Below are 26,290 nucleotides of genomic sequence, written 5' to 3'. Positions count from 1 at the left end.
TTAAAATTGCATTCTACCTCAACTAAAAATGCTGAAAAAAAGGATCTCGAAGAATAAAAAAATAAAAACTTCTATTCATTAGGATTTAATTCGATTTGAAAGAAAATGATTAAGGAAGGGGAAGGGACTTTTTGGGCTAATCAATGTTTAATTTCAGAATAAAAATAAATAGATCACTCTTATTTTTTTACAGTGCCACAATTTGGATTTGACAGTTCTACAGTTTTGAATTGAAAACTTAAACTTTTAATTTCAGAGTGGTACGCTGCTTTTAAGCCATGGTGTGCGTAAAAGTTAGCGTACTTTTGTTTTGAACATACCCAACTCTCTACGAAAAAGAACCAACGCAACTTTTTATTTTAACCAACGGTTTTCTTAATTTTATTAATGATTTTTCTTTCTGTGTATGAGATACCCATGGAGTTTCTTATTATAAACCCTTCCGTAATTTTTGCAAACTGTATTTCATCCTTATGTTTTAGATGAAATAAAACAATGATCTCATTCACAAATCTGAACGATAGATAATAGCATCGGGTTACTATCCGAGTAATGGCCCAAACCCATAGACTTCATTCTTAAATCCACTTTTTCATTCAGTTCCTGGATACTCATGCCTTCCGGAGGAGAATGACTGGCCACAACTAATAACTTTGTGCATAATTTAAAAAAACACACACACACATTGATGTGGAATACGAGTATCTTTGAGTTGTAAAAAATATGCAGAGAATTTCATTAAAAATTAATCTAAATGCGTACGCCTGCCGAGCTTTTTGTTTCAGGGAGAACTAAAAGAAGTAAAAACCAATAATATGTTTCAATTTGGATAGAATAATAATCCAGACTAAACCAAGTTTTAAATGAATGCGCGAAATCCAATTAAAATGTCAACATATCAACGAATAACCGATTGCTAAGATCCATCTATAAAAATTATAGTGGACACAGCATGTGTCAACAGGGGTGATTCAAAGTATTATGGCACCGACTCGTAAAAAGCTGGATAGAAAGCTGATAGATAGCTACCTCTATTATTTAATGTGATACTTTCAGATTCCTATTTGAATGGTTCCTTGAACCCGATTCCTGAAGTCTTTTTGAAAACATAATAAGGTATTTTATGAGACGTTTCGCGGTGGCCCGATTATTTACTTTTATTGTTTTGTTTTGGTATGATTGTGCGTGAGCATTAGGTCCGAACACAAATTAATGTTTGAAACGTTTTTCTTTACATTCGTGTTTTCTTCAGCTTTTCATGCTTAGAAAGCAATGGTATGAATAATCTAACGACACGTTTCAAGAATCATATGAAGAACTTTGTGCTAACGCCTTGGTAGCCGAAAAGTAAAATAGGTAGAATTGATGATGGGACCCATCGGAATGTAATGCCCAAAATTACCAAATAAATGGACTCCCACTAATTGTCAAAGTAGATAAACACGAGAAAAACAGCTGTTTCGATCTGTCTCATAAAACGCCTTATAGTAATCAGGACTAATCCGTATAACTTGTGGATGAGAAAATAAAAAAAAATTGTTTGCTTTAGATTGCTCCAAATGTCTCTCCTATAGGCCTTTGGATCAACCCATATTCCATTTAGTTAGAAAATGGTCCCAGAGTAGTAAAATTGTTCGACAGTAATCAATGATTTTGGCGCCCCTTGAAGGTTGGCGCCAGTGGCGTAGCCAGAAAATTGGTCTGGGGGGGGTTTTCCGAACATTTTTTTTTTTCGAAAAATAAATTTCTTCTGAAAGTTTTGTCTCTGGGGGGGGGTTTTATGTCCAAAACCACCCCCGTGGCTACGCCACTGGTTGGCGCCCTTGGCGGGGGCCAACCGCACGCTACGGCGCTTCAAGTGCGGCATTATTCAACATTTGATATGCTATAGAATTCAATATATTTATGGTTTTCTTTTTCTATATTCCACGTTGCTAAATGGAGTGTGAAATTTTAATTTGAATGATGTGCAAATCCATGGTCAAATTATCAGCTTTCTTTACTGTAGCTTGAACAAGTTTGGACGTGTGTTGTATACGGAAAATTGCCGGAGATGTGAGCCAACATCGCAAATTGTTGAAAGGTAAAGGTGACCAACTCCACATCTATCATCAGTTTGTTGGCAAAACAAAAAGTGAAAGATTGAAAATTATTAGCCTTCAGTCCGATCAGTGCTCCGAAAATAATCCTGTGCTTGTACTGTGATATTCGACAATAAAATCCTGTGAAAATCATTTCTCGTAACGCCAATCCTACGCCGTTTCCATGGAAGAACATGTAGTGGACATGGTCGAGCAGGTTGTGCGCGAATTCCAGAAGAGTGAGCAAAACAGTGTCCGATTGATCAACCAAGAACCGGAACGTCTGGGCGATAAAAGTTTTGTGCAGATTTGTAATGCCTGCGAGGGTGTAGGAATTGCGGGACTCCCGGACACATTGCAACCGTTGATGGTACGACTTTTGGGTACCGATGTTCAAGATGCCGAAGACGGTGAGGCACTTCCCGAGGTGATGGAGGAAAGAGGATTGATTTTAAAGGAGGTATGTGTTAAGGTTCCCGTAATATTCTGAATTTCTTTAAATCTAATACACATTTTTTTTTTCCACAGATTGTATCGGAAGTGCTCGATCGAATCGATGAATTTAGTTCGCTGGAGCAGTACATTTGGCTGGTCAAATTCTCCTGCGGGTTATGTCTTTTGAAGAATTTGCCTATTGGGATGAGCTTCGAGATCAACAAAGTAATAAGGTCGGTGGCAGGTTTGGATACGGAGGGATATGAATTCTGCCCAGTAACGGTAAAAATCCTCATCGTTTTTGTTTGACATCAAGGCTAATAAATTTATAATCAACAGGTGCACACAATTTCCAAAAGTCTCTTCGAAGACATTTCGCTGGAAGGCATGAATCTTGTCCATGTGGTCAAAAAGCTAACAGTCCTAAATCAGAAGCTGTTCTATTACGTTTCAATCGCTTTAATATTCGCCGGAATCCACCATTACATTCATCCCGGCGAACCGATTTCCATGTACCGGCTGTTCGGTTTCGATGATGTGCTCTCTCAACTCGGTCAGATCCGCCCGGAGAACTTCAAGCTTAAGAAGGATATTCGGGAGTTTTTCCTGATTTTGAAACTGCTTTCCTGTTATCAGAATGCGGTGATTTTGCGGCACAGCCTCTGCAGCTGGCAGGATCTCCAGGAGCAGCACGAGGCCTTTGCGGAGTTCTTTCGCTTCTCCGCGGAGCAGAAGAAAACGTTCGTTCAGTGGTTGATGATGGCACGGAATATTGTGGCCAATTTGAACGCGCAACATGGGATGCAGGACCTGGGACTGAAAGAGGACTTGATGATGGTAAGGAAACATTGGGTAAATGATCGTGTAGTAATATGACTGTTGCTATTTTTATATTACAGGTGAGTGAATTGATAGAATTCGATATGATAGCTCTTATGGAAGATGATACTGACGAAGAAGTACACTAAAATATTTAAAACATTTCAAAATTAGTATTTAATGTAGCAAATAGATTTAGTTAGTTTTTCAAAGCTAAGACGTACATTCCTGTAACGCAGAGAATTGTGATATCTGAGCTGTTTTCTATGTATGACTGCTCAATTATATATCTTGATAGTTCATTTCGATCAGAGTTTCGTAGATAAAATCACTTTTATGATAGATGGTAATCTCACATGACCCAGAACCATTCAAATTAGGTATGTATAAATAGAAATTATCACATGCGTCGATGATTTATTAATATAGGTACATATGAAACGAATGCTTTTGTCCTTATTAACCAACAGCAGCTTTAGCGCCACTCTCCGGGGAGAGGCTGCTGAGGCGTTTTGATTGACGCGGCTGAGACTCAATCTATTCGGGCGGGTTGATAGGAGTTTCAAACACCGATCCCATTTTGAACTTCCCAAAGCATGTAGCTGCCAATCTTAGAATTCTTCCATGCCACGAATTCAAACCCGAATAAGTGGGGATGCAGTTCAATTTAAAAGCAGGTAAAATAAGAATTTAATCGATACCGAACCAAACTATTCCCAGGGAAACGTCAACCTATTCAATCAAAGAAGAAGACTAAATTTTATCTGACCATAATTCATAATAGTTGACGTCAACGCTAGCTATCTACGTATCTTAGGTTTGTACAATTTTAGCTTATTTCTAGATATCATAAAAAACTATAGATGGGTCTGACCTGTTGTGCTTAAGATGATGCTGACGGCGTGCGAGGCTTCATAAGGCGTGTATCGATTTATTCAGGCAATTCCGCTGGACGTACATGGTACTATCAAATATATTATATTAACAATATGGTTCACTTCGAGCTTTTCCATACAACGAAATGGCGAACCATTTGCCGGTGATAACAACATCATCTAGCGAGCAAAGAGGAATCTAAACGTGTTTTCTTCTTGTTTATTCTAGCAAATCTTCCTGCCAATTTACAGTGACAGTCATACTGTTGAAAAGTTTTCATACGACAGTGCAGGGATGTCCATACTTTTTTGAATAAATCGATCATCAACAGATCGATTTTTTTTCTTTTACACTTATTTCGATAATACAGAAAAATAAATTTTGATCCGACTGCTCCAATAGAAGCTGTTCCGCATACAAGAAAATGCTTGCGGCGCGTTAGAAAATATTGATTCAATTTCTTTTGGGTCGAAAATAATGAATTATTGGCAGTGGCTGATTTTCTACTCGCCGCTTCCACATCCAGGCGCTATCGTATATGCGCAAATAGCCAGCATGAGTTAACCGCCAGAAATTTGTATGGCGAAAGACATCTAACGCAGGTTTTCTCAAAATTAGGAACTTTTAATGAAAAACTATTTGGTACCGGTTATGTAGGAACGTGTCCGCTACTACGCCTACCAAATATTTTCTCGATGAAGGGGCTTAATTTTGAGAAATCGAACCTTAGATGCCTTTCGCCATACTGATATTTGGTACTATGCTCCGCATGTGGCAGATGCACTGTTGCACCCAAGGCATGCACTCGGCGATGTTACACCGCCGCTAGTTCAAACGGTTTCCACTAGGTGTCGTTATGCTGGCCGCTGCTCACGTCGATCGGTGGATCGAGGAAGTGTTATCAAATATACTATATTAACAAAATGATTCACTCTCACGAAATTTTGGCGACACCCCATGTGGCGCCATCCGTGCCCAAAAGGATCGATACGCGCTGAAACGAAACTACCCAAAATATGAGGATCGGTAAACACACACACTTCAAAAAGTCATCACAACAAAAAATAGGGATGTTTTATGTTTTTTGTGCACATAATCGATTAAAGTTAATCGAACACCAACGGAAAATCAAATGTTGTAGCAAAATTGTGGTAGACATTTTTTTACTAATATGTATAACAAATTAGACGGATTTCATCTTACATTGGCTCAATTCTGCAGCTCGTTTGGCTGCCATATATTTTTAATTTTTTGTTGTTTAAATTTTAAAAATATTTGAAGGCATCAAATAATACGGTTCTTAGGGAAATTTGACAATAAAAAAAGTCAAAGAATCGACTCAGAAAAAAAACAAGGTTATACTCAAGGACGGAAATCTACGTTTTACTATCAGTTGCATAGACGTTTTGATCAGACGCTCGACAATGCAGGCACGAATATCTCGCAGTACGCTGTCAAACTTCCATACCAAATTATCCGCCCGATCCTTAACAGCCGATTGATGATCGAACGTAGAAAATGAATATCTACCGGGATTGAAATGAATATTTGGAATTGCGGTTGATTTGCACCGATGAATGATTATTATTTTACTTTATATACTAAATAGATTCATATATTTTAAGAATCTGACTTTAAAATGTTAAATCCATGCCTTGCAGTACGAAATGATATTCATATTTTGAGATTTCAAATTGAATATCAATGTACTAAACTGAAGATTGATTTTGACACCGCACAAAACAACGCTGACACCGAGTTTCGACGCTTCCTGCTGTTCGTGTACATACCGTCCTATTCATTCGCACATTCAAATTTGTGAAATACTGGCAACTAGATTGTGTGTTGGATGTCAACTATTTGAGTGTAGTTAAAATGACTTTTTCTGTCCCTGGTTATACTTTTGGGTAGTATCAATTTGAAAAAGACATTTTTATATTATATCGTACAGTAGCTCATGCATTTTTACTATTTACATATATAGATTTTGCGAGCATTTAGTTCAGATTACGAGCTTGTGACATGTCTTTGTATTTTCTTGCTGACATTTCACGTGTCGAAAACATAATTTTCTAACTACTGACAAAGGTTGTGTTATCATGATAGTCGAATGACATTTTATCTGCACGGCTTATCATCCGTTTATCAACTCCCGATGAACATTTTGGTTAATTGAGTGACAAGCTAAGAAAATAATTATTTATTATTAATTTTTACTGAGAAAAAATGATATCACGCTCTGAAAATACTCAATAAATTTACAAATATGAAACATTTTGAATCTATTTATTCATCTGTTTATTCACAAAATTATTTTAAATATCCCTTGTCACTATTTAACTCACATTTCAAAGATTGTTTTTCTGATTGAATCATGGTAGGATATGAACACAAAATACAACAGCCATGAAAAACCAACACAATCGCACTCAAATTTATTTAGAATGTGGCAGTAATCCAGCTGACAGTAGGACAGTAAAACCTGAATGAAAATTTTGAGTAAAGAAACTAACGAGGCTAGATCTAAAACGCAATATGAAAATTCGGAATTTGGTTAACTGCAAACTAGCTATTCATTTGAAGTCAACCAAATTGATCACACGGTTTAAACATATACGAACGTAGAAAATTATTCAAGTACTTCTGGGGGGAATTCGTTAATGAATCAAATTGATTTTTATAGAGGTTAAGTGTACCGGTTTTGGCCACCTTAGTGCCTAACATGACCAATCCTGAAAAAGCATTTTTTCCAAAAAAAATCGATCAGTTTGAACAGTTAAGAAGCAAAGCCCTCCAAATTGCTTTAATTTCAGTAAATAATGCAATATGTAAATGAAACTAAGTTTGGCCACCGAGTCCATATGATTTCTTTTAAGGCCGATACAAATATTTAAGGACTATTTTGTCTCCCCCCTCGGATTTTTTTTGCCAAAAAATAATATTTTCAGGGGGCAACAAAATAAAATTCGGATAACTTTGAGGTTTTTAAAACATTCTTTAGCAAATCCGAGGAGTTTTTTATTTTTTTTCATTTTAATATTATTTTTTTATTATCCCCCCCCCCCTTTGAACTTTCGGAGACCAGTAGGACAAAATGTTAATTAAATATTTGTAACGGCCTAATTTGTTCACCACGTCAAAATATAAAGCCACAGACAAACAGACATAACACATTGAACATTTACTCAACAAATTCATCGTCGTTCAAACACTAACGACATCTGTTGATTTCAGTTAGTTTGGCAAATCACGAACCAGGTGGCGGTAGTGAGCAAACGTCAAACTTGAGAAAAAATGATGCGCGCGCCACGAGTGATCGATTGGCCAACTACTGATTATTCAAATTGACCAGTAAATCAGTGAACGATTAAAATTTGACGAGTGTTATGTCTGTTTGTCTGTGATAAAGCTGTAACATCCTTTTGTTGTGGTATGCCATATTGTCACAGAGAACAGACGTTGAAGCTGCACTCGCTATGTTGTGATAACTTTTTACTGTTCGTTTTGAAATAACTTTGGAATGTCGACGTTATCACGTACAGAATCAGCGCTAGTATCATCAAAAAAAGCCACTGTGCGCTAGTGTCGTTATGCATGCAAAGAGCATACCAGCGCCATCGTGTTGTCAAAATGAGTTTGTGAGTTGCAATGTCGACGTCGATGGCGTTGACACAGACAAACAGACGTAACACTAGAGAAATTATCATCGACCATGACTTCAACGATCAATTTGAATTTGATTGATTGCACGTTTCACAACTAGAGGCGCTAGCGCCGTAATTCTTCGAGTTTGACATTTCACTCCAGCGCCTTCTGGTGACAATGTCATACGAATCATTGTTTCGTGTAACATGCTCGCAAGATGGTGGTACAGGAGTTGAGCGATGGATTTTTCAGATAAATGTTCAAGCTGTTACGTCTGTTTGTCTGTGGCGTTGAGGTTCGGTTCGTTTATTTACACAATAGGGTGGTTCAAAAAATCGATTTTGCTCCACAGTGCTCATCTGATTCTTTACCATGTTCTGAGTGTCCTCTGAAAATTTGAGCTCATTTGGATTAAAACGGATTTAGCACAAGCCGTTTCAAGTTTGCATGCAAATTAGTATGTCGAAATTTATTTTTTCATTATACTGTTAATGACGTTTCCCCATTAAGCGCAGGTTAAAAGAAAACCTACATAGCTAAAAGGGATACTCAACAGCTTTCACCCAACGAAAACCGCATGTTGATTAATCGTCCCAATAATTAGTAATCGATTTTAAGACAGGTTGCGAATCTTTAGTCATGATCGTTAAACTTCTTTGAGGGCATCACTGAAATGTGCAGTGCAACATAGTAGCCTGAATTTGTGCGTGCTATCTTTCGCGCCACGAGCAGCAATGTTGCCTGCTGAGGAGTTATGCAATTAGCTCCAGAAAACTACGGTATAGATTAAATTCGATTACTAATTATTGGGGCGATTAATCAACATGCGATTTTCGTTGGGTGAAAGCTGTTGTGTATTCCTTTTAGCTGTGTAGGGTTTCTTTTAACCTGCGGTTAATGGGGCAGCGTCATTAACAGTATAATGAAAAAATAAATTTCCTCATACTAATTTGCATGCAAACTTTAAACGGCTTGTGCTAAATCAGATTTAATCCAAATGAGCTCAAATTTTCAGAGGACACTCAGAACATGGTAAAGAATCAGATGAGCACTGTAGAGCAAAATTGATTTTTTGAACCACCCTACCCTAGTAACATTTTCGTTTTATGCTGGTTTTATAATACTCTTGAAGAGTAAATTATGATCTTCAAGAGCGTTATAAAACTTAAAATGTTACTTGGGTATTACACATGTTTTGCAAGAAATTTTGTTCGAGCTCCCATATCTGTTCTCTGTGATATAGTGGACCTGATCTCATTATCAATATGGCTATCTTATCTGCAAAAAAACTACACTTTATTATGTCATACGAGAATTGAACAAAAAGGGGGGGGGGGGAGGCAACACTTTATCAAAATTCAAATGACCATAACTCTGTAAAATATCAATAGATTTCTTTGGCTCTGCCAGGGTTCGAAAAAAAACTAATCTTGTTTTGGAAAATTTATGTTCAAAGCACTGAATACCGGCAAGGATGTTATCGATCATTTAGTAATCTGCGTTCGATCACTTATTAGTTTGTCAATAACTTACTCCAGAGGCTAAATTTCAAAATGTGTTGTTTGGTGAACTTCTAGTGCGAAGGTTTTTCTACACTAACAAGTCGATGTTTGAATTTAACTTATAACGGGGTTATAGCGCTAGTAGCAGTAACTTATACTAAATGATAAAAAATTTCAATCCAAAATTTCAATCATTTAGTATAAGTTACTGCTACTAGAGCTATACTGCCGTAATCTGGAAAAGTGACGTAACAGCCATTTTACAACATGCATGTTTTCCATTTTTCTGTTAAAGAGCTCGACGAGTAGTACTCGTTAACACCATTTTTGGAAAATGGCGTATACGTCACTTTTTCAGATTACGGCAGTATAGCTCCGTTATTAGTGTAATTAATTGAACGAACTGTTAGGCAGAGTTGTAGATAAACCTTTGCTCTAGAAGTCCACCATACAACATATATTGAAATTTAGCCTCTGGAATGAGTTATTGACAAACTACTAAATGATCAAAAACATATAACTAAATGATCGATAACATCCTTGGATACCGGAGAAGATCAAAATTTTTAGTCACATTCTTGTTGGATTTACTGCTAATTGACGATTGGGAAGCCGCTAGACCTGTGACAAATTAATCGCGAAAAATCTTGCAAATCTGTTAAATCACTGCAGAGGATGCAGAGAAAATCTCGACCAATTTTTATTAATTTTGCCTTCGGTGAAAGCATGGATACAGACCCATCCATAGTTATAAAACTGAAATTCTAACTCTTAAGGAAATTTAAGCATTTAAATGAAAGGCACTAGAAATATTAGTTCTGGAATCAATATTACGATAACATATATTGATTATATTATTAAAATGAAACAAATTTAGCAAAAAATATTTGGTAGGTGAAGTTGCAAATACCTTCCTGCTTAACTAACATCAAATACATTTTTCTAGAAAAGTAAGAACTGTTGAGAACACCCGCATGTGATGCAAACTTTCTGGTGGTTTACTAAAAACTAAACATTGCTTTCCACGCATATATGTTAGCACCTGGATGCTGGCAACTATGGATAAAAATCGTGCGAAAAACTAGCTAATGCTTGCAATGAATCGCCTGCTTTGAGCGTAATTACAGCGGCACACTAGGAGTTAACTTTCTGAAATCAGTATGGCGAAAGGCATCTAAGGTTCGATTTCTCAAAATTAAGCCCCTTCATCGAGAAAATATTTGGTAGGCGTAGTAGCGGACACGTTCCTACATAACCGGTACCAAATAGTTTTTCATTAAAAGTTCTAATTTTGAGAAAACCTGCGTTAGATGTCTTTCGCCAACAAATTTCTGGCGGTTAACTCATGCTGGCTATTTGCGCATATACTATAGCGCCTGGATGTGGAAGCGGCGAGTAGAAAATCAGCCACTGCCAATAATTCATTATTTTCGACCCAAAAGAAATTGAATCAATATTTTCTAACGCGCCGCAAGCATTTTCTTGTATGCGGAACACCTTCTATTGGACCAGTCGGATCAAAATTTATTTTTCTGTATTATCGAAATAAGTGTAAAATAAAAAAAATCGATCTGTTGATGATCGATTTATTTAAAGAAAAGTATGGACATCCCGGCACTGTCGTATGAAAACTTTTCAACAGTATGACTGTCACTGTAAATTGGCAGGAAGATTTGCTAGAATAAACAAGAAGAAAACACGTTTAGATTCCTCTTTGCTCGCTAGATGATGTTGTTATCACCGGCAAATGGTTCGCCATTTCGTTGTATGGAAAAGCTCGAAGTGAACCATATTGTTAATATAATATATTTGGTGTTATGCTAAGTTTAGACAAGGCAAGTGAATTGAGCAAGTCGCCTGAATCCGACGCGAATTGAACGTGTAAACACTTTAATTCAATTCACTTGAACGAAAAGAAAGTTGAACATGTTCAACTTTTGGCAAGTCAATTGAATTCAACTGAGTTGTTCAATTCACTTGCCCTGTCAAAACGTAGCATTATGCTCCGTCTCGGCGTGTAACGAATGGTGGTTGTCTTATCACACGGTGGAGCTGGGAAGGTTTGACTACACGGAGAAATAGGAACACCCAGAAGTGGGTGTTTTTTCACCCATCTTCGAGATAAGTGGACTAACCCATAAGGTGGGTAAAGTAGCTTTACCCATAAATGGGAAGAAGGCTTATACGTCAAAATGAATGTGTATTTTTCACTCATCTTCTCGAATCAAAAAATGCTTTTAGATGGGTGAAAAACACCCATCTGCAGTCAAATAACTTCAGCGCTGATAATTCTATCGAATTGATAAATTAAAAATAAATTGGACGTACAACATAATATTTATTTATTCCTTATCTTAATTCTATGCATGCCACAATTTAAAAATACTGAACCTATTAAAAATCACATGAAATTCTCAGCCATTTATTTTTCAAAGTCCAAAGATGTTCCAGTCCAAAGATGTTCCAGTGTTCCAGTTTGCTAGACTTCTGGGTCGTTTAGGTCCTAATCTAGGCATCCAAATTCCATTATATCCAATCATCACGCAATCCATCACGAAGTGAACTAGAAAAGGCGAAACATTATGAGAGGCCGGGAGAGTTTTGAAACGGATTCTGTATACTATTTTTTGTATTTTAATAAATTTCTGTACTTTGAAAACACTCGAAATTTACTTACGATTGCTGTTTTGATTTGGATGTCCTTCCTGTCGATTGTCCTTCGTTTTTTAAATAATAATTACGGGCAATGGATCTTCTAAAAACACCATACTGAAGTTTCTCGGAAAATTACTAACTATTTTTTCACCCATAAACGGATGAAAATCACCCACCTCGTTGACTGAATGAAGCTGCTGTAAGACGGGCACTTTTCACCCATTTGGCAAAATTTGAAATTACCCATCTTTTTGACAGCTTCATATAGATTCTAGAGGTGGGTGATTTTAAAACATTTAATGAGTATTCTCAAATCTCCGTGTACACGTTATGACAGCTACCACAGTAGCTCAAAATTGCTGTCACTCGCCCTTGGAGTGGGTGGTGGGCGTCCGCCTTTGCGGGCAATCGATAACGGTTGCACAGTGGTTCGGAATAGCGCCAATTGCACTCAAATATGATGGTGGGCGGCTGTACTGGCGGGAAAACGTTAACCACGTGCCAGGCAATCTCGCAGTTTGAAGTCACGTGTTGCACTTTTCGAAGCCGTGTGTGGTTGCCCCTCGGACACACCCACGTCAAACAGTGGGATATGCTGTTCCACGTACGAATAATGATTTATTAATGCCTTTATCTGCCTTTTTGCAATAATAGGTTGCTTACCTTGACCTAATGGCTTTTGATCACACGAGCCTTTTAGGAATCAATATCGAGGAGGGAGAGTTATTCTAAACTGCTTCACTTGACCTAATTGAAATACCTATAATATTAATCTTGAAAATCATTTACAACAGGTTTCTCACTTCTATAACTGCACTATGAAGCACGTTTTGCTTTCAGTTGGGTTTTAGGATTTTACTCGCACTATGACTGTTTAGTTCGGCGGATCAACTGGAAATGGTTCGATTATAATATTCAAATCGTTTCGACCGACCGATCCTGCTAACAAAGCCTCAATATCGTCTTTGCTGGAAACAATTGAATTCTCATCCCATCTCATCTTCTCTACTGGGTTTCTCCCTGCGACTGGCCTATTGTACAAATTTCGCGAATTTGCGGAAAACAAAATCCGAAATGTACTTTAGTAGCGGCAACGAGTAAGGTGGCTGTAGATGCATAGAAAATTTAAATGAGATCCGAAGTGGTACTCGCTTTAAATGTTTATGTTCAAAAGCTTGAACAGTCTCTACATCCACGTATAGGTGGCGCGTCGGCTGAATGAAAGGTTAATATCTGTTCGCATTCGTCGCATGATAACTAATTCGTTACAGGTTTAACTTCTCATAGAACTTTCGTGTGTTATTAGCGCGGTACAGTTGCTCCGTCTCTTCACGGTCTCGATCTTCCTGCTGGCGCTTTTTCCTCCGGAAAATCGAGTTTTGTCTGTTCCGCGCCTGTTTATATCGTGCCTCGTTCGCCCTCGTGCGGTGTTGCAGCAATCTCGCCCATGCTGCATTCTTCTCTTCTACTAACTGCTCACATTCGCCGTCATACCAGTCGTTTCTCTGATCCGGGGGCACCGTGCCAAGCGCAGCGGTTGCGGTGCTTCCAATGGCGGATTCAATATCTCTCCAGCCATCTTCAAGAGACGCTGCGCCTAGCTGCTCTTTCGTTGGGAGTGCCACTTCCAGCTGCTGCGCGTATTCTTGGGCTAGTCTACCGTCTTGTAGCCGCCCAATGTTAAGCCGCGGCGTCCGACTTCGACGCGTGTTGTACACCGTCGAGAGTTTTGAGCGCAGACAGGTTGGATTCAATATTCGCACTGCGGTAAGTGCGGACGTTCGTGATGTCGGAGAAGAATTTACCGTCGATTAGAACGTGGTCGATTTGGTTTTCCGTTTCTTGGTTAGGTGATCTCCATGTGGCCTTGTGGATATTTTTGCGGGGAAAGAGGTGCTTCGGACTACCATTCCGCGGGAGGCTGCGAAGTTTATGCATCGTTGGCCGTTGTCATTCGATACGGTGTGCAGACTATCCGGTCCGATGACCGGTCTATACATTTCCTCCCTTCCTACCTGCGCGTTCATGTCACCGATGACGATTTTGACGTCCCGCAGTGGGCATCCATCGTATGTCTGCTCCAGCTGAGCGTAGAACACTTCTTTCTCGTCGTCGGGTCTCCCTTCGTGTGGGCAATGCACGTTGATGATGCTATAGTTGAAGAAACGGCCTTTAATCCTCAGCTTGCACGTCCTTTCGTTGATTGGCTGCCACCCAATCACGCGTTGGCGCATCTATCCCAGCACTATGAAGCCGGTGCCCAGCTCGTTGGTGGTGCCACAGCTTTGGTAGAAGGTAGCCGCCCGATGCCCGCTTTTCCACACTTTCTGTCCTGTCCAGCAAATCTCCTGCAGCGCCACGACGTCGAAGTTGCGGGGATGTAATTCATCGTAGATCATCCTGTCGTAAACTGCGAAACCTAGCGACTTGCAGTTCCATGTTCCAAGCTTCCAATCGTGATCCTTTATTCGACGCCTAGGTCTTTGCCGATTATATCGAGTCGCATTATCTCTTATATTGTTCGTAATTATTGGTTTTCCAGGCGGCTTATTGGGCCTGCGCAAACCTCCTGTCTCGCCGGAGGGCCATCGTGTCAGGGCTGTTTAGTGTCCCACCTAACACCAGGACTTGGGCTTGTGCGCTTTGAGCGGCACACGGTCGCTTTGGCGGAGCCTACTTGCGGATACATGCAGCTTTTTATAGAGGTTTAACATGGTTTATTCATAGCAATACGACGGCGGCAAACACGTGGTCAGTTTTGAAGTAGCACTAAAAAAAATCCACGCCAGGGTAACGGGTGACGCTCTTTCGTCAAATTACGAACCAGAATCCCAAGGTTCATAGGTAGGGTGACTATATGAAATTTTTCCAAAGGAGGACAATTTCTTCAAATCGTGCCAAAAAGGAGGACATTTGGTTGTAAAAGGAGGACATGTGAAATAACTTACCAAACCCAAAATTTCATGTCTTATTTGATATTAAATTGCCTAATTTTCCGTTTGTCGAGTCAAATACTACATACAAATTTATGAAAATAACAAAGAAATAACGAACTCACTATCCTTATAGTAAAGTGACCAGACGTCCCGGATTGTGCGGGACAGTCCCGGAAAACGTCCCGCATTCCATGATGATTCTTTAAAGTTTAGAAAATCTATGAAATTTATAGTAAATGGGTGTCTAGCAAACTTAAACTGATCCAAATACTGAGAAAAAGGTAAACTTGTGCAGTTCAGAGGGTCTACTGAATTTAAAGAATGAAGGTTTGAATAATTTTGAGAAATCTGACAATTTCCGTAAGTAAATTAAAAATCTAGGCATGCAAAGGATCATTGAATTTAGTTTGTATGTCAGACTCTGGATAATACAAAAATCTTAGAAATCTGAAGCATTTGGAGGGTCTACAGAATGTGAGAATATTAAGGATCTGTGATTTATGGAACCAAAAATATCTGAATATATTCTGAAAAGTTTAGGTCATGACAATAATCTGAATCGGAAGGATCTGAGTCTGCTCTAGAATCTGAAAAAAAAAACTGGGATATCAGAAAATGTGAAAAATAAGCATTCTTTAATTAGCAAAGATCTAAAAATCTGAATATGTAATCAAGAAAACGACTGAAACATCCAAAGATTGAAAAAGACAGTTTTCAGCCAGTGGTTTTTCAGACTGAACACTCACCTACAAAAGTCAACGGACAATACTCAGACATACTCAGAATGAAGAATATTTCTGTTATCGAAGAGCTTCCATGACTGAAGCGGAATTCGAACCCTCATCTCATAAGACACAACAGTGCTGTCCAATGAGAGCTTGAAGTAGCTCGAAGTTTCTCCCTGTCCTGCTCATGCCCATTTGTTGACGAAAAAGAACGGAACAACTTAAACCATCAATCTTTTTAGAAATCTGTTTTGTTTCGTTGAATATATTATCTGACCTTCTAGACATGAAATCCAATTATCAACGAAACAATTCTAACTCAGAAATTTGAGATATTCATAACAATTTCAATTTGTTGGATTTTCAACAGCTAAAACCGTTTATATTCCGTCTTCGTACTGCCACAGGCTCTCGTGTTTCTGGATATCGCCAAATCGATGACAGTGTGTTTCTTTCTGATCTTCTTGGTGATTTTGTTGACATCCCGATTTACATTGTTTATTATAACTGTTTATTTAGCTTATAAAAAAATGTGTTGAGAAACTTATGTTTACGCGAAATTCGAGAAGCTTTGACAATAGGCGCCATTTTGTTGGATTTAAACTGTTTTACCTCTTTTCAAAAATTACAGTCGTTAACAGTGTATTATAATATACGATAAATTCTATTCAAAATTGACCAATCTGTCTGTTTTATATCGTCGTGTAAAACTGTCCTCTCAATAAACTGAACAGTCCTTAATCGAAAATCAATTTCATGCGGTTCCAACATACTCCGGGCCGAAAAATCGTGTAAAATAGTCGCGTGAAAGATGATTCCAGTGTACTACACAATATCCTCAGTATTGATGGTATAACATTTATTATTTCAAAAATACTTTAAAATACTAAGATTTAGGGATATTTGTTTGTATAAAATCGAGTAGCTACAATCGTACTGGGTGTAGTCGGTTGATAGGACTTAAAAAAATGAAACGATTGAACGTTTGTGTCCCGGATTGGTCCAAGAAATATCTGGCCACTTTACCTTATGGTGAGATTCATTTAAACAAGTTTCAACTTATCTGAATAATGGTACACAAATGTTTGATATGCCAATATGCTGGCATTTCAGGCAGCATTGCACAGAATCTTAGCAAGAAAAACTGAAACGATTACAATTAATTTTTCATTTAATGTAAATTTGGAACTTTATGTTTGATTAGAGAATATTGTTGAGTATGAAATATACTTTTGCAATGAGGTCATAAGTTTTAGTCCTATGTTTCTACCAACAAATTTTTGAACATGCTGTAATTATGCACTATGAGCTTCCAAATATAGTCCACGTTGAGTGGAGAATAGGCATTTAACTCTGATTCACAATTGAAATTCATTCTTGCACATTTTTTTGGGAAAACTATTCAGCTTTTTTAATGGAATGTCTTCATCTGTTATGGGTCGAGTTTAGTACTATTCCATTTTCATTTAATTCAACCACGTTGCAGGTTACCATTTTTAGATTTTTCTAGACTATTTTGGAGGAAACGTACCATGTGGCTATGACATTATTCACAATTTTGTAAAATTATCAAACTATTATTTCAAAACATTCCTTTGACATCTTCTAATACACTCATGTAATGTATGTTATTTACATTGATTTTAATCGAAAGCTAGATGGAAATCATTATTCCATTTACTTCCACTGGTATCACTTTGTATCAACAGATACGTATTTTGTTTTCTACTTGAAAAACTTTTTCAGTGTTTTGTAATCGACGTGTTTTCAGTGTTTTATTATATTTGTAACATTTTCCCTAAGACGGTCAACAATAATTAATTTTAGATGTAAATGATCCGAATTCGAAAGGAATTCAACCAAAATATATATTAGGGTGGCTCAAATTAGTATGGGAAAAACTTTTTTCAATTTTTTTGATGGGCCGCCCTCTTATTCGGTTCTATTTGATGCCTTGATGCTCTGGACAAAATTTCAGCCAAATCGGTCAACGTTTGAGCGGTGCTAAACTCGTTGGAAGTTTATATGGGAAAATGTATGCAGAAACATCCAAAAACAGTGATTTGCAGTTGGACGGCACAACTTACGATGAAGAACTATGATACTCATTCAGATATTGAAGAATTTAATACAGAATGTTATGCAGAAAACCGCGAGAAGATTAGAGTTAGCCCGGCTAAGTTATTAGCCTTTCTCTGAAGTGGGGTTTGAGCAAATTTCGTTTCTTTTACCTTTGAAAAGAAATAAATTCACCCCTACAACACTCCAGTAAAATGCTAATATCTTTGCCTAATAAACTCTAATCTTCTCGCGTTTTTCAGCATAACATTCTGTATTTAATTCTACAAGAACTGAATGAGTATCATTGTACTTGAACGTAAATTGTGCCGTTCAACTGCAAATCACTGTTTTTGGATGTTTCTGCATACATTTTTCCATAGAAACTTCCAACGAGTTTAGCACCGCCCAAACGTCGACTAATTTGGCTGAAATTTTGTCCAGAGCATCAGAGCATCAAATAGAACCGAATAAGAGGGCGGCCCATCAAAAATTTTGAAAAAGTGTTTTTTGAGCCACCCTAATATATATTCACAATCGTACGTTTTATTTGCGATTGGATCTCTGTTAAATTTTTTTTCAGCGATAACAAGAAAAAACTCTCAAGAAATTAATGTCTATTATTGTTGTGTCCTCAATATTTACAAAAAGGAGGACATTTCAGTGCAAAAGGAGGACAACCGATTTTTAGCGAAAAAGGAGGACATGTCCTCCTTTAGGATACTATATGGTCACCCTATTCATAGGTGACAACATGGAGTCCTGTTTGGCAAACATCGAAAAGCAGTATGTGCGACAAGAAAATTACAGATTCATGAAGAAAGAGTGCTAATTTTGCGAGGGCTACCGGAATCGTTCAAATCTCTAACGATAGCTTTGGAAGCGCGGGACGATAATGATCTCATCCTGGAGTTGGTGTAGGTAAAGCCTCTTTCTGAACAAACGCTCGAGGCTGTGTGGCCCTAAATAGCCGGAACGAAATTGTAACGACTCTCGGTGGATACATGTGCACGCCGCGGAGGTCCGACCAGCTCGCCGATTGACACGCTGAGGTGTGAACCTATGAACACACGCTGAAGCATGTGTTCGTGGCCTTCCAAGTGGTTCTCTGTTGAATACACACGCGACTTTTTTTACGCGGATTTTGGGATTTACGCGGTTTTAATTTTTTACGCGATTTTTCGAAAAAGTCTTGAAATCACGTGAAAATTGTGAAAAGTTGATTTTTTATCGATTTTTGCAAAAGTCGTTTTTTACGCGGATTTCGGATGTTACGCGGTTTTCAAAAAAATATACTAAGCCCTTTTCAAGGGAAATCACTTAGAATATTTAATGGAGGTACGATGCTGGGTCATTAGAGCGAAGGCCGTCAGTCCCGAAGGTCATTTGGCCACAGCCGTTAGGCCGAATGAGAAGTGAGAAGAGAGAAGTGAGAAATGAGAAAAAAGGTGTAATATGTGAGATGTGAGAAGTGAGTAGCAAGAAGGGAGAAGTGAGAAGCGAGAAGTGAGGAAGTGAGAAGTAATAAGTGAGCAGCGAGAAGTAAAAGGTGAGTTTTTTTTATCTTCATTAGAGTGATTTTTCAGTAAATTAAAGAGTTCATCACTATAGAATAAAGAAGGTGAGGTTTGGATGAAACCTCCCTTTGCGCCCAACCAAGGGGTCGAACCGAGGGCATTTAACGAACATGGTATTTTACTATAATTGATTCCGGTACATGCTTTTGCTTATACTAACAAAGGTCATGTGACCGTCTGCTTAGTTCTTGATTATATATCTAAAGACCAAAGATAGTTTATTGACCTACAGAGAGGGATTTCTATGTCTGCTGTTCGAGTTTTGGTAACTTAGCTTCAGTTAAAAAGGGATTAATCTGATTACATCCATAATAGAGATGGTATCTTAAGAGAAACTATGATACTAACCATAATCGGCAGTTTTGGTGGAGAGGTACAATATTTTTCCCTAACACTATTAAAACCCGCGTCTCTGATTTATGCATGCCTATCACACAAAAAAAAAAGTTGGTAGAAGTCAAAGAAACGTTGGTAAAATTAAGAAAAACAGTTAGTGATTTTCAGTAGAAAGTATACTATTGTTACATTTACCAATGCAAAAAATGTCACTTCGGTAAGAGCTTTGAAAAACGCCAAACCTTTTATGTTAACATTTTTCTCTCAAAATAAGATGTCATTTTTACATTGGAGTCAACTACTGGTACTTTCAAAACAACAATTTTTTTAACTTTCATTTTCATATTTGCATTTTCATTTTGAATTTGCCAAAATAAAATTCTACAAATTTAAAATTGATTAAATGTTTCATTTTTATTATCGCATTCAATGCTTCAATAAATTGATCAATCATAAACATAAAACAATAAAAAAATATTTGAAAGCCACGGAATACGGCTGCTACTTCCTATGTAATACATGTTCCGCAGAACTGGACTAAAAACGTTCAGCGGCTTTTCTTTTCACAGCGGCTTCGATGCACTGGAGAATCGGCTGGAGCAAGTTGCCGCATAACATTATTAAACCGTTGTACGTTGTATCCTCGAATGGGCGTGAAATTCGTTCATGAAGCACTCGATGGTCAGTGGTAGATTGATTGTTGGCGGACACCAGTTATTCATACTTCTCAATCTCGATAACCTCTGTGGAATGAAAAGGTAATAAACAAATGAGGAAATAATATTCAACTTGTTATGCCTTACCTCTTATTTGTCCTTGATATGAAATTCGTTTCCGAAGTGCTTCGCCAGCTGGCACCAGCTTGCCTTTTGAAAAAAAGCCGCCTTAATTTTGCAACGCCGTTCAACTTCAAACAACTTATGCTGGACCGTTTTAATGGTCGATAATTGATGGTAGAGACGTCGGGCCGGGACGAGTTTGTCGGATGCCGCTGGGACATCTTGATCTCATGAAACTGCTGCGAATTGCGTGAACGTCCAGAAATCCTCTTTGCATCCATGCAGTAAACTACTCACATACGAATCCAGAATCTCAAAGTCCTTCTGCTTAATTCGCGTCAGCGGATTCACTACATCAGTAAGGATGTCCTTGGAGGTGCCATAACGCAGAGACGTTGTTTATAGATAGAGACCCGCAAACAGTGAAGCCGAAAGTACCAAACGAACCGTCACACGCGGTACCAAACGAGCAAAGTAAACAAACATTACCAATAGGTACTAAATGCAAGATTGGTATTGTAATCAACATTAAAGAAATTTTGAAAAAGTTTGAAAAGTTCAGTAAATGAAGATGTTTTCATAGTTCTCATTGCAAATTTATATAAGACAGTTAATCATTTTTATTGTTGAATATAAGGAAATGGTGCTAAAGAATACAAAATATGTAGTTGGAGCAAACAAAATAACTCCTCACACTGAGAGTCACTTCAAGTTCTCACAAATTTTTATGTTGCCGATTGCACAGATTTTTTTTGTCTGCTGGCCGTGAAGCCAGAATTGCTTTTATTCTCTCCGCGTGTCTCTATATAATACCATCGTCTCTGCCATAACGGATGTGGAAAGCGCATCTGGAGATTTTTTTTGGCGGAACGAGAACTTCATTTCGCCGGAACGCGGGATAGTTGTTTTTGTTTCAATGGTTTTAATTTTGTTTTGCAACTGTCACCGACAGTCGAGGGCTGCCAGTTACATTATTTCTTCATGACAGTGCTGCCAAAATTGTGAAATGATGAAGCTTTTTTGATTATTTTAAATTTCTTGCTCTGAGAGTTTTGACTGTAAAAATAAGAATTTTAAACTGAAAAAAAACTTTCAGATCAATCAATTTAGCATTTGACTGAAAAGTTTTAACTCCTAAAAATACCAAATTCTTCGTGCTTTCAAAATAAAATTGGAAAATGTTGGAATCCCAACTTTTTTTTGCTCTGTGTATTATCTTGCTGATGCAGATGGGTGAGATAACCCGCATAATTGAAAACCATTTGCAGTATTCTTGTTACTAATCACCTGCATTAAGGAATACTGTTACTAATTGTGTAATCATAGATGTACAATGCAACTGTATGTTGATAAAGAGCCAATACTATACAGCATGTTTCATCGACAGTACTATATGCAATGATGTCATAGTTCATTGTTTCTGTATGATGCCTAATCTTCCGTTCTATTCAAAGGAATCGATAATATACTGTAAACGACTTACAAATGGTATGTCTACAATATGAGATATGGCCATGAAATATTTATGTATCTTCTAAATCTAGTTTAGTTTCCTCGCAGTGTGGAATAGCAATTAAGAATTATATCTTCCAATGATAAAAACGCGATAAAAGTATTAGTTCTACCATAATGTTTAATAGACCACAGAATTATTTTTCCGTGTGACTGTTGTTTATTTTGTTGCAGAAAAAATGGGTGGTTTGGTGGAACCAGAATGTTCTGGTTCTGGTGTGTTTTCTTCAAGTTTAATTTATTTTTGTGCTGAAGATCATGGGTAAGTAAATGCAATTTGTGTAATCCATTCAAATACTGTTAAATAACAGAATTTTCTACTGTTTCCAACAGCTTTGGAGGCGGAAAAAGTCTCAGAAAAAGTGAGTGCAGAACACCATTAGCTCAAACATAATTTAATTTGAACGTGATATTGGTAAGTATTGCTTTAATTAGATATATGATCTGCATGTTTATAATCTAACAGTTTCCCTCCTGCGTGTTTTGCAGGTCAATATCGGATTCTCCTAGATGCGGACGAGGATGCGGCTTCCTGGATGCCCAAGGAAAAAGCATATGGACATAAGCTGATTCAACTTTCCATTTCCCATATTTGTTTTAACGGAAAAACGAAAAAAATATTGTACAAATAAATCAAAATGTAACAAACATTTGTTTCATTTATTTGTGGGGGAAATCGCTAGCTTATTTCTTTCTAGTAAAAGATAAGGGGTACGGTGTGCCGTTTTTTCTCATATAATTCTACTGTTCTTATACCACATTCCATATTGTTCTCACCTAAAACACGGATTATAACTGGACCATACCACATTGTGTGTTATGAAAAATGCCCTTTTTTAAATGGTAATTATACTTAACCGCCCATTACCCGTATTGTCGATTTTCCGATAACAACATACCATACTGTGGATATCATTTATGGTGAGGTTAGTGTATCTTTCGTATTAAAAGCAATCATAATAGTAGGGGTAATGTTATTTATAATCATGAACGTTCTGATAAATAATCCACTTATGGTTTATAATTAAGCGGGAAATAATTTGTCTTTCGATTTCACTCGTTCTTTATCTACCTATTATTTGCGGTGATATCGTTGTAGAGCCAGATATAGGAAAAGGAACGAAGGTGATAGTGTGTCGTGTCGATGGCTAACAAAATGTGTTGCATGGGCTCCGGCGGAATACGGCCGGGGGTTGTGTCTGTTTAATTAATTTTATTTTTCTGTGATTTGAGCTGAGTTTGATGTTCTTGTTGAGGTATGCAGCTTAAGGTGGCTTGTCCGTCAAAGGATGTAGACTGGTGTTGTGGGGGTAGTCGGTTATTGGTCCAATCAGTTTTGGTTCTTCCCTTGTGCTGGTCTCATAGTAATAATGTTTTTGGTTGGTTGCAGTTTCTATCAGTTTGTGATTTTTCAGTTGGAATTCTTTTATGCTGGTGTTATGGTGGTGACGTTCACGTAGATGTGGGAAAACTAAAGGTGTTCTTTTGGTGTTTTCTGGTCTCAAGAAGAAAGCTTTTCTTTCGGTTGTGTGATGTTCTTGGAGGAAAAACGACGATCGATAAGAGTTGGCGAGGTGATGTGCGGCTATCGGTTTGAATGTGGACATGATGATGGTTGCTTCAGAGATCAACGGTTGCTTTTTTGCTTGGCCTTTTTCTATGCTTGTGTTTGCGTTATCTCCGCAGGGGAGATATTTGATAGCGACCGTTTAGTGAGTGTGCTTGGCGGTTGAGCAGGGATGCTGTTTCTTTGCGTTCTCGGTGCGATTTTCGGCCCGTTGTCCTTCAAGAGGAGGGCCTTGGGAACTGCGCCGGACGATCTTACTTCTGGGCGGTTGATGGGTATCGGAGTAAGCTCCGTATCGGTCATTGATACGGAATTGCTAGAGTCCGTGAAAATTCCTTCAAGGGGGTTGAAATCAATGCTGCTTTTCGCTGGAAATTTGTGGGCCGTTTTTAGGGTTGGAAGGTCTTGTGCTGAGGAGGGAGCGATGTAATTAACCGGCATAACTGAGCGAAGAAAGCTGTTGAGCTGGGTGGTGAGCAGCGTTATCTGCTGATCTTGCTTAGCGACGACCGCCTTTAGTTCGGTGATTGTAGTATTCTCTTTAGGTGCAGATGGCTGAACGGGGGTGTTGAGTGCTGCGCGTAGTTCGGCAATTTCTGCATCCTTTTGGGCGAGAATCCGATTGATATCAGTTCTGAGGCTTTTGTCGGAAGTACTGTGGGGGATGACATTCGCGTAGGTATTGTTGGCCTTGCGGGAATCATAGGCCCTCCTGGCCGCGGGGTAGGACAGGCCTAGATCCACCTTCATTCTTTGGATCTCGTTTTCTCGTCGATAGGCGGGACAAGAACGTTCCGAGATGGCGTGGTCACTGGATTGGCAGCGAGAGCAGAATTTGTCGTTGGAGCAACTCCTGTCCTCGACGATAACATGAGAACCGGAGCACTTGCCGCACACGGGGCTCTTTGATTGACAGCGTTTGGCCGTATGCCCAAAAGCCCAGCAGGTGAAGCACTGCATGGGCGCAAGGTAATATGGCCGGGTCCGACAACGGATATAGCCGAAATCGATAAAATTTGGCATGCTCTGAAGGTAATTATGATGGTTGGAGTATTCTCCCGTGTCTCTCCGACTTTACGTGTAATCCTCCTTACTTCTTTAACTCCTTGCTCTTTCAGCTCCTCTAGTAATTCAGCGTCGGACATGCCGATAACGTCTCTACAGCTGACTACACACCGGATGGAGTTAAGACTGGGGTGTTCCGTTACTGTTACCGGGGTACCATCAATAAGCGACGACATGGATAACACTTCACCTGTCGCATATTGCGGACCTACAGCGCATAGGATGTCCCTTGCGCTTCAGTGAATGCTCCTTCAATCTTACCATGGACCTGTTGCTGAACTGATTTCCGGATCGTGAAAGGGACTTTAGGTAATGAGCCACTTACCGCTGCTAAACGGAGTACATGAAGGGCACCGTGCATGTTGTCTCCGTCCATATATGGAGGGAGAGTTGGACCGGGTGGCTACCATCGATTAAGCGCGATCCACCAAGCGGTGGGTCATTCCACCAAGGGGAGTTGTCCCCGTTCATGGCTGCCGGGGATGGCAGCTGTCGCTATACGCTCTCAGTGCAGAGTGTGTACCCTTTTGAAAAGTTAGTCGTGACTCAATATGAAGATTTGATATCGAAAAATGACGATTTAGATGAAATTGAAAAACTGTGCAAAGTTTCAACTCAATAGAAAATCATGAATTAAAAATTTTCTTAAATTTTGATGCTGTTGCTTGGAATCGCTCTGTAGTTACCCACGCACAGTGAGTTCCAACCGAAACTTCCCCTATTCACTCTCGGTCTCTTCGTAGATCTGCCTCTCTTAGGAGAACCGATTGGAGGATCAGTCTCTTTATTGCGGATATTCTGCTCAGCCGCTCTTACACTTCACTTTCACCAAGATTAGCGAGTCGGTCAGCAGGACCGGACTCTTATCTTCCGCCTTGTACTTAGTCCACTCAGACAAACTATATCACCATTTTATCTACGGACGCGAACACCTCTCCGAGCAACCGCCCCACCGATTGAGGTAGGTATTCGGTGAGTATCTCTCACTTGAGTTTTTCGTGCCTCTTTCTTGTTACGGTTCAAACGCGGTTAACCAGCTGTTGGTGACCTGACGCTGATCACGCTTGGCATTGCCACACGCATTTAGATCTTTCTTTTATCTGCTATGCACTGCATACTAAGCATAAAAACCGGCCGTCCGGTTAGACGCACGCACTAGTCTTCGCGGAATCGTGACAAGAAACGATCAGGGACACTACTAGTAAAATTAAGGACAATATACCACTTAAAATTTGATGTACGGTACAAACAGCGAAACAAATTAAAAGCTTGTGAAGCGAGAGAACTACAAAAACGCGTCCGTTCACTCCGAATGCAAACGAATCTGATAAAAAAGGGTGAGCAGTGGAAAGTGTTTTTTGAAAAATGAAAAGTGAGAAAGGAGAAGTGAGAAGCAATATGTAAGATGTAAGAAGTGAGAAACAGGAAGGAAGAATTGGGAAGGCAGAAATGATAAAATAGCAGTGAGAAGTAAGAAGCGAGAAGTGAGAAGTAAGAAGTGGGAAGCGAGAAGTGAAAAGTGAGACGCGGGAAGTCAGAAGTGAGAGGCGAGAAGTGAATAGTGTGAAGTGAGAAACGAGAAGTGATAAGTGAGAGCCGAGAAATGAGAAGCTATAAGTGAGAAGTAAGATTTATAAGTGATAAATTCGATACGAGAAGTGAGGTGTAAGATGTGAGAAGCGAGAAGTGATAAGTGAGAGCCGAGAAATGGGTTGGAAGCGT

The 26,290-nt window shown here is 38.8% G+C and overlaps 1 protein-coding gene and 2 long non-coding RNA genes across 3 annotated transcripts; 2 read left to right on the top strand and 1 right to left on the bottom strand.

Annotated features, from left to right (window-relative positions):
• Positions 1-2,109: 2,109 nt before the first annotated feature.
• Positions 2,110-3,646, top strand: LOC134217557 (uncharacterized). Its single transcript, XM_062696338.1, has 4 exons — positions 2,110-2,541; positions 2,610-2,798; positions 2,856-3,353; positions 3,416-3,646. Exons 1-4 carry the CDS (start codon positions 2,266-2,268, stop codon positions 3,482-3,484), a joined length of 1,032 nt encoding a protein of 343 aa, XP_062552322.1. The 5' UTR covers positions 2,110-2,265; the 3' UTR covers positions 3,485-3,646.
• Positions 3,647-20,033: 16,387 nt separating this feature from the next.
• On the bottom strand, positions 20,034-20,853 carry LOC134217551 (uncharacterized). Its single transcript, XR_009981088.1, has 2 exons — positions 20,449-20,853; positions 20,034-20,388 (listed from the first exon to the last, which is right to left on the bottom strand). It is a non-coding gene; the product is annotated as an uncharacterized LOC134217551 (long non-coding RNA).
• Positions 20,854-21,793: 940 nt separating this feature from the next.
• On the top strand, positions 21,794-22,584 carry LOC134217548 (uncharacterized). Its single transcript, XR_009981087.1, has 3 exons — positions 21,794-22,198; positions 22,270-22,351; positions 22,426-22,584. It is a non-coding gene; the product is annotated as an uncharacterized LOC134217548 (long non-coding RNA).
• Positions 22,585-26,290: the final 3,706 nt, after the last annotated feature.

The sequence above is a fragment of the Armigeres subalbatus genome, chromosome 1 (genome assembly GCF_024139115.2).
Source record: "Armigeres subalbatus isolate Guangzhou_Male chromosome 1, GZ_Asu_2, whole genome shotgun sequence".
Lineage (NCBI taxonomy): Eukaryota > Metazoa > Arthropoda > Insecta > Diptera > Culicidae > Armigeres > Armigeres subalbatus.
Note: the sequence above shows the minus strand (reverse complement) of the source record. Positions and strands in the feature narration are given on the sequence as shown.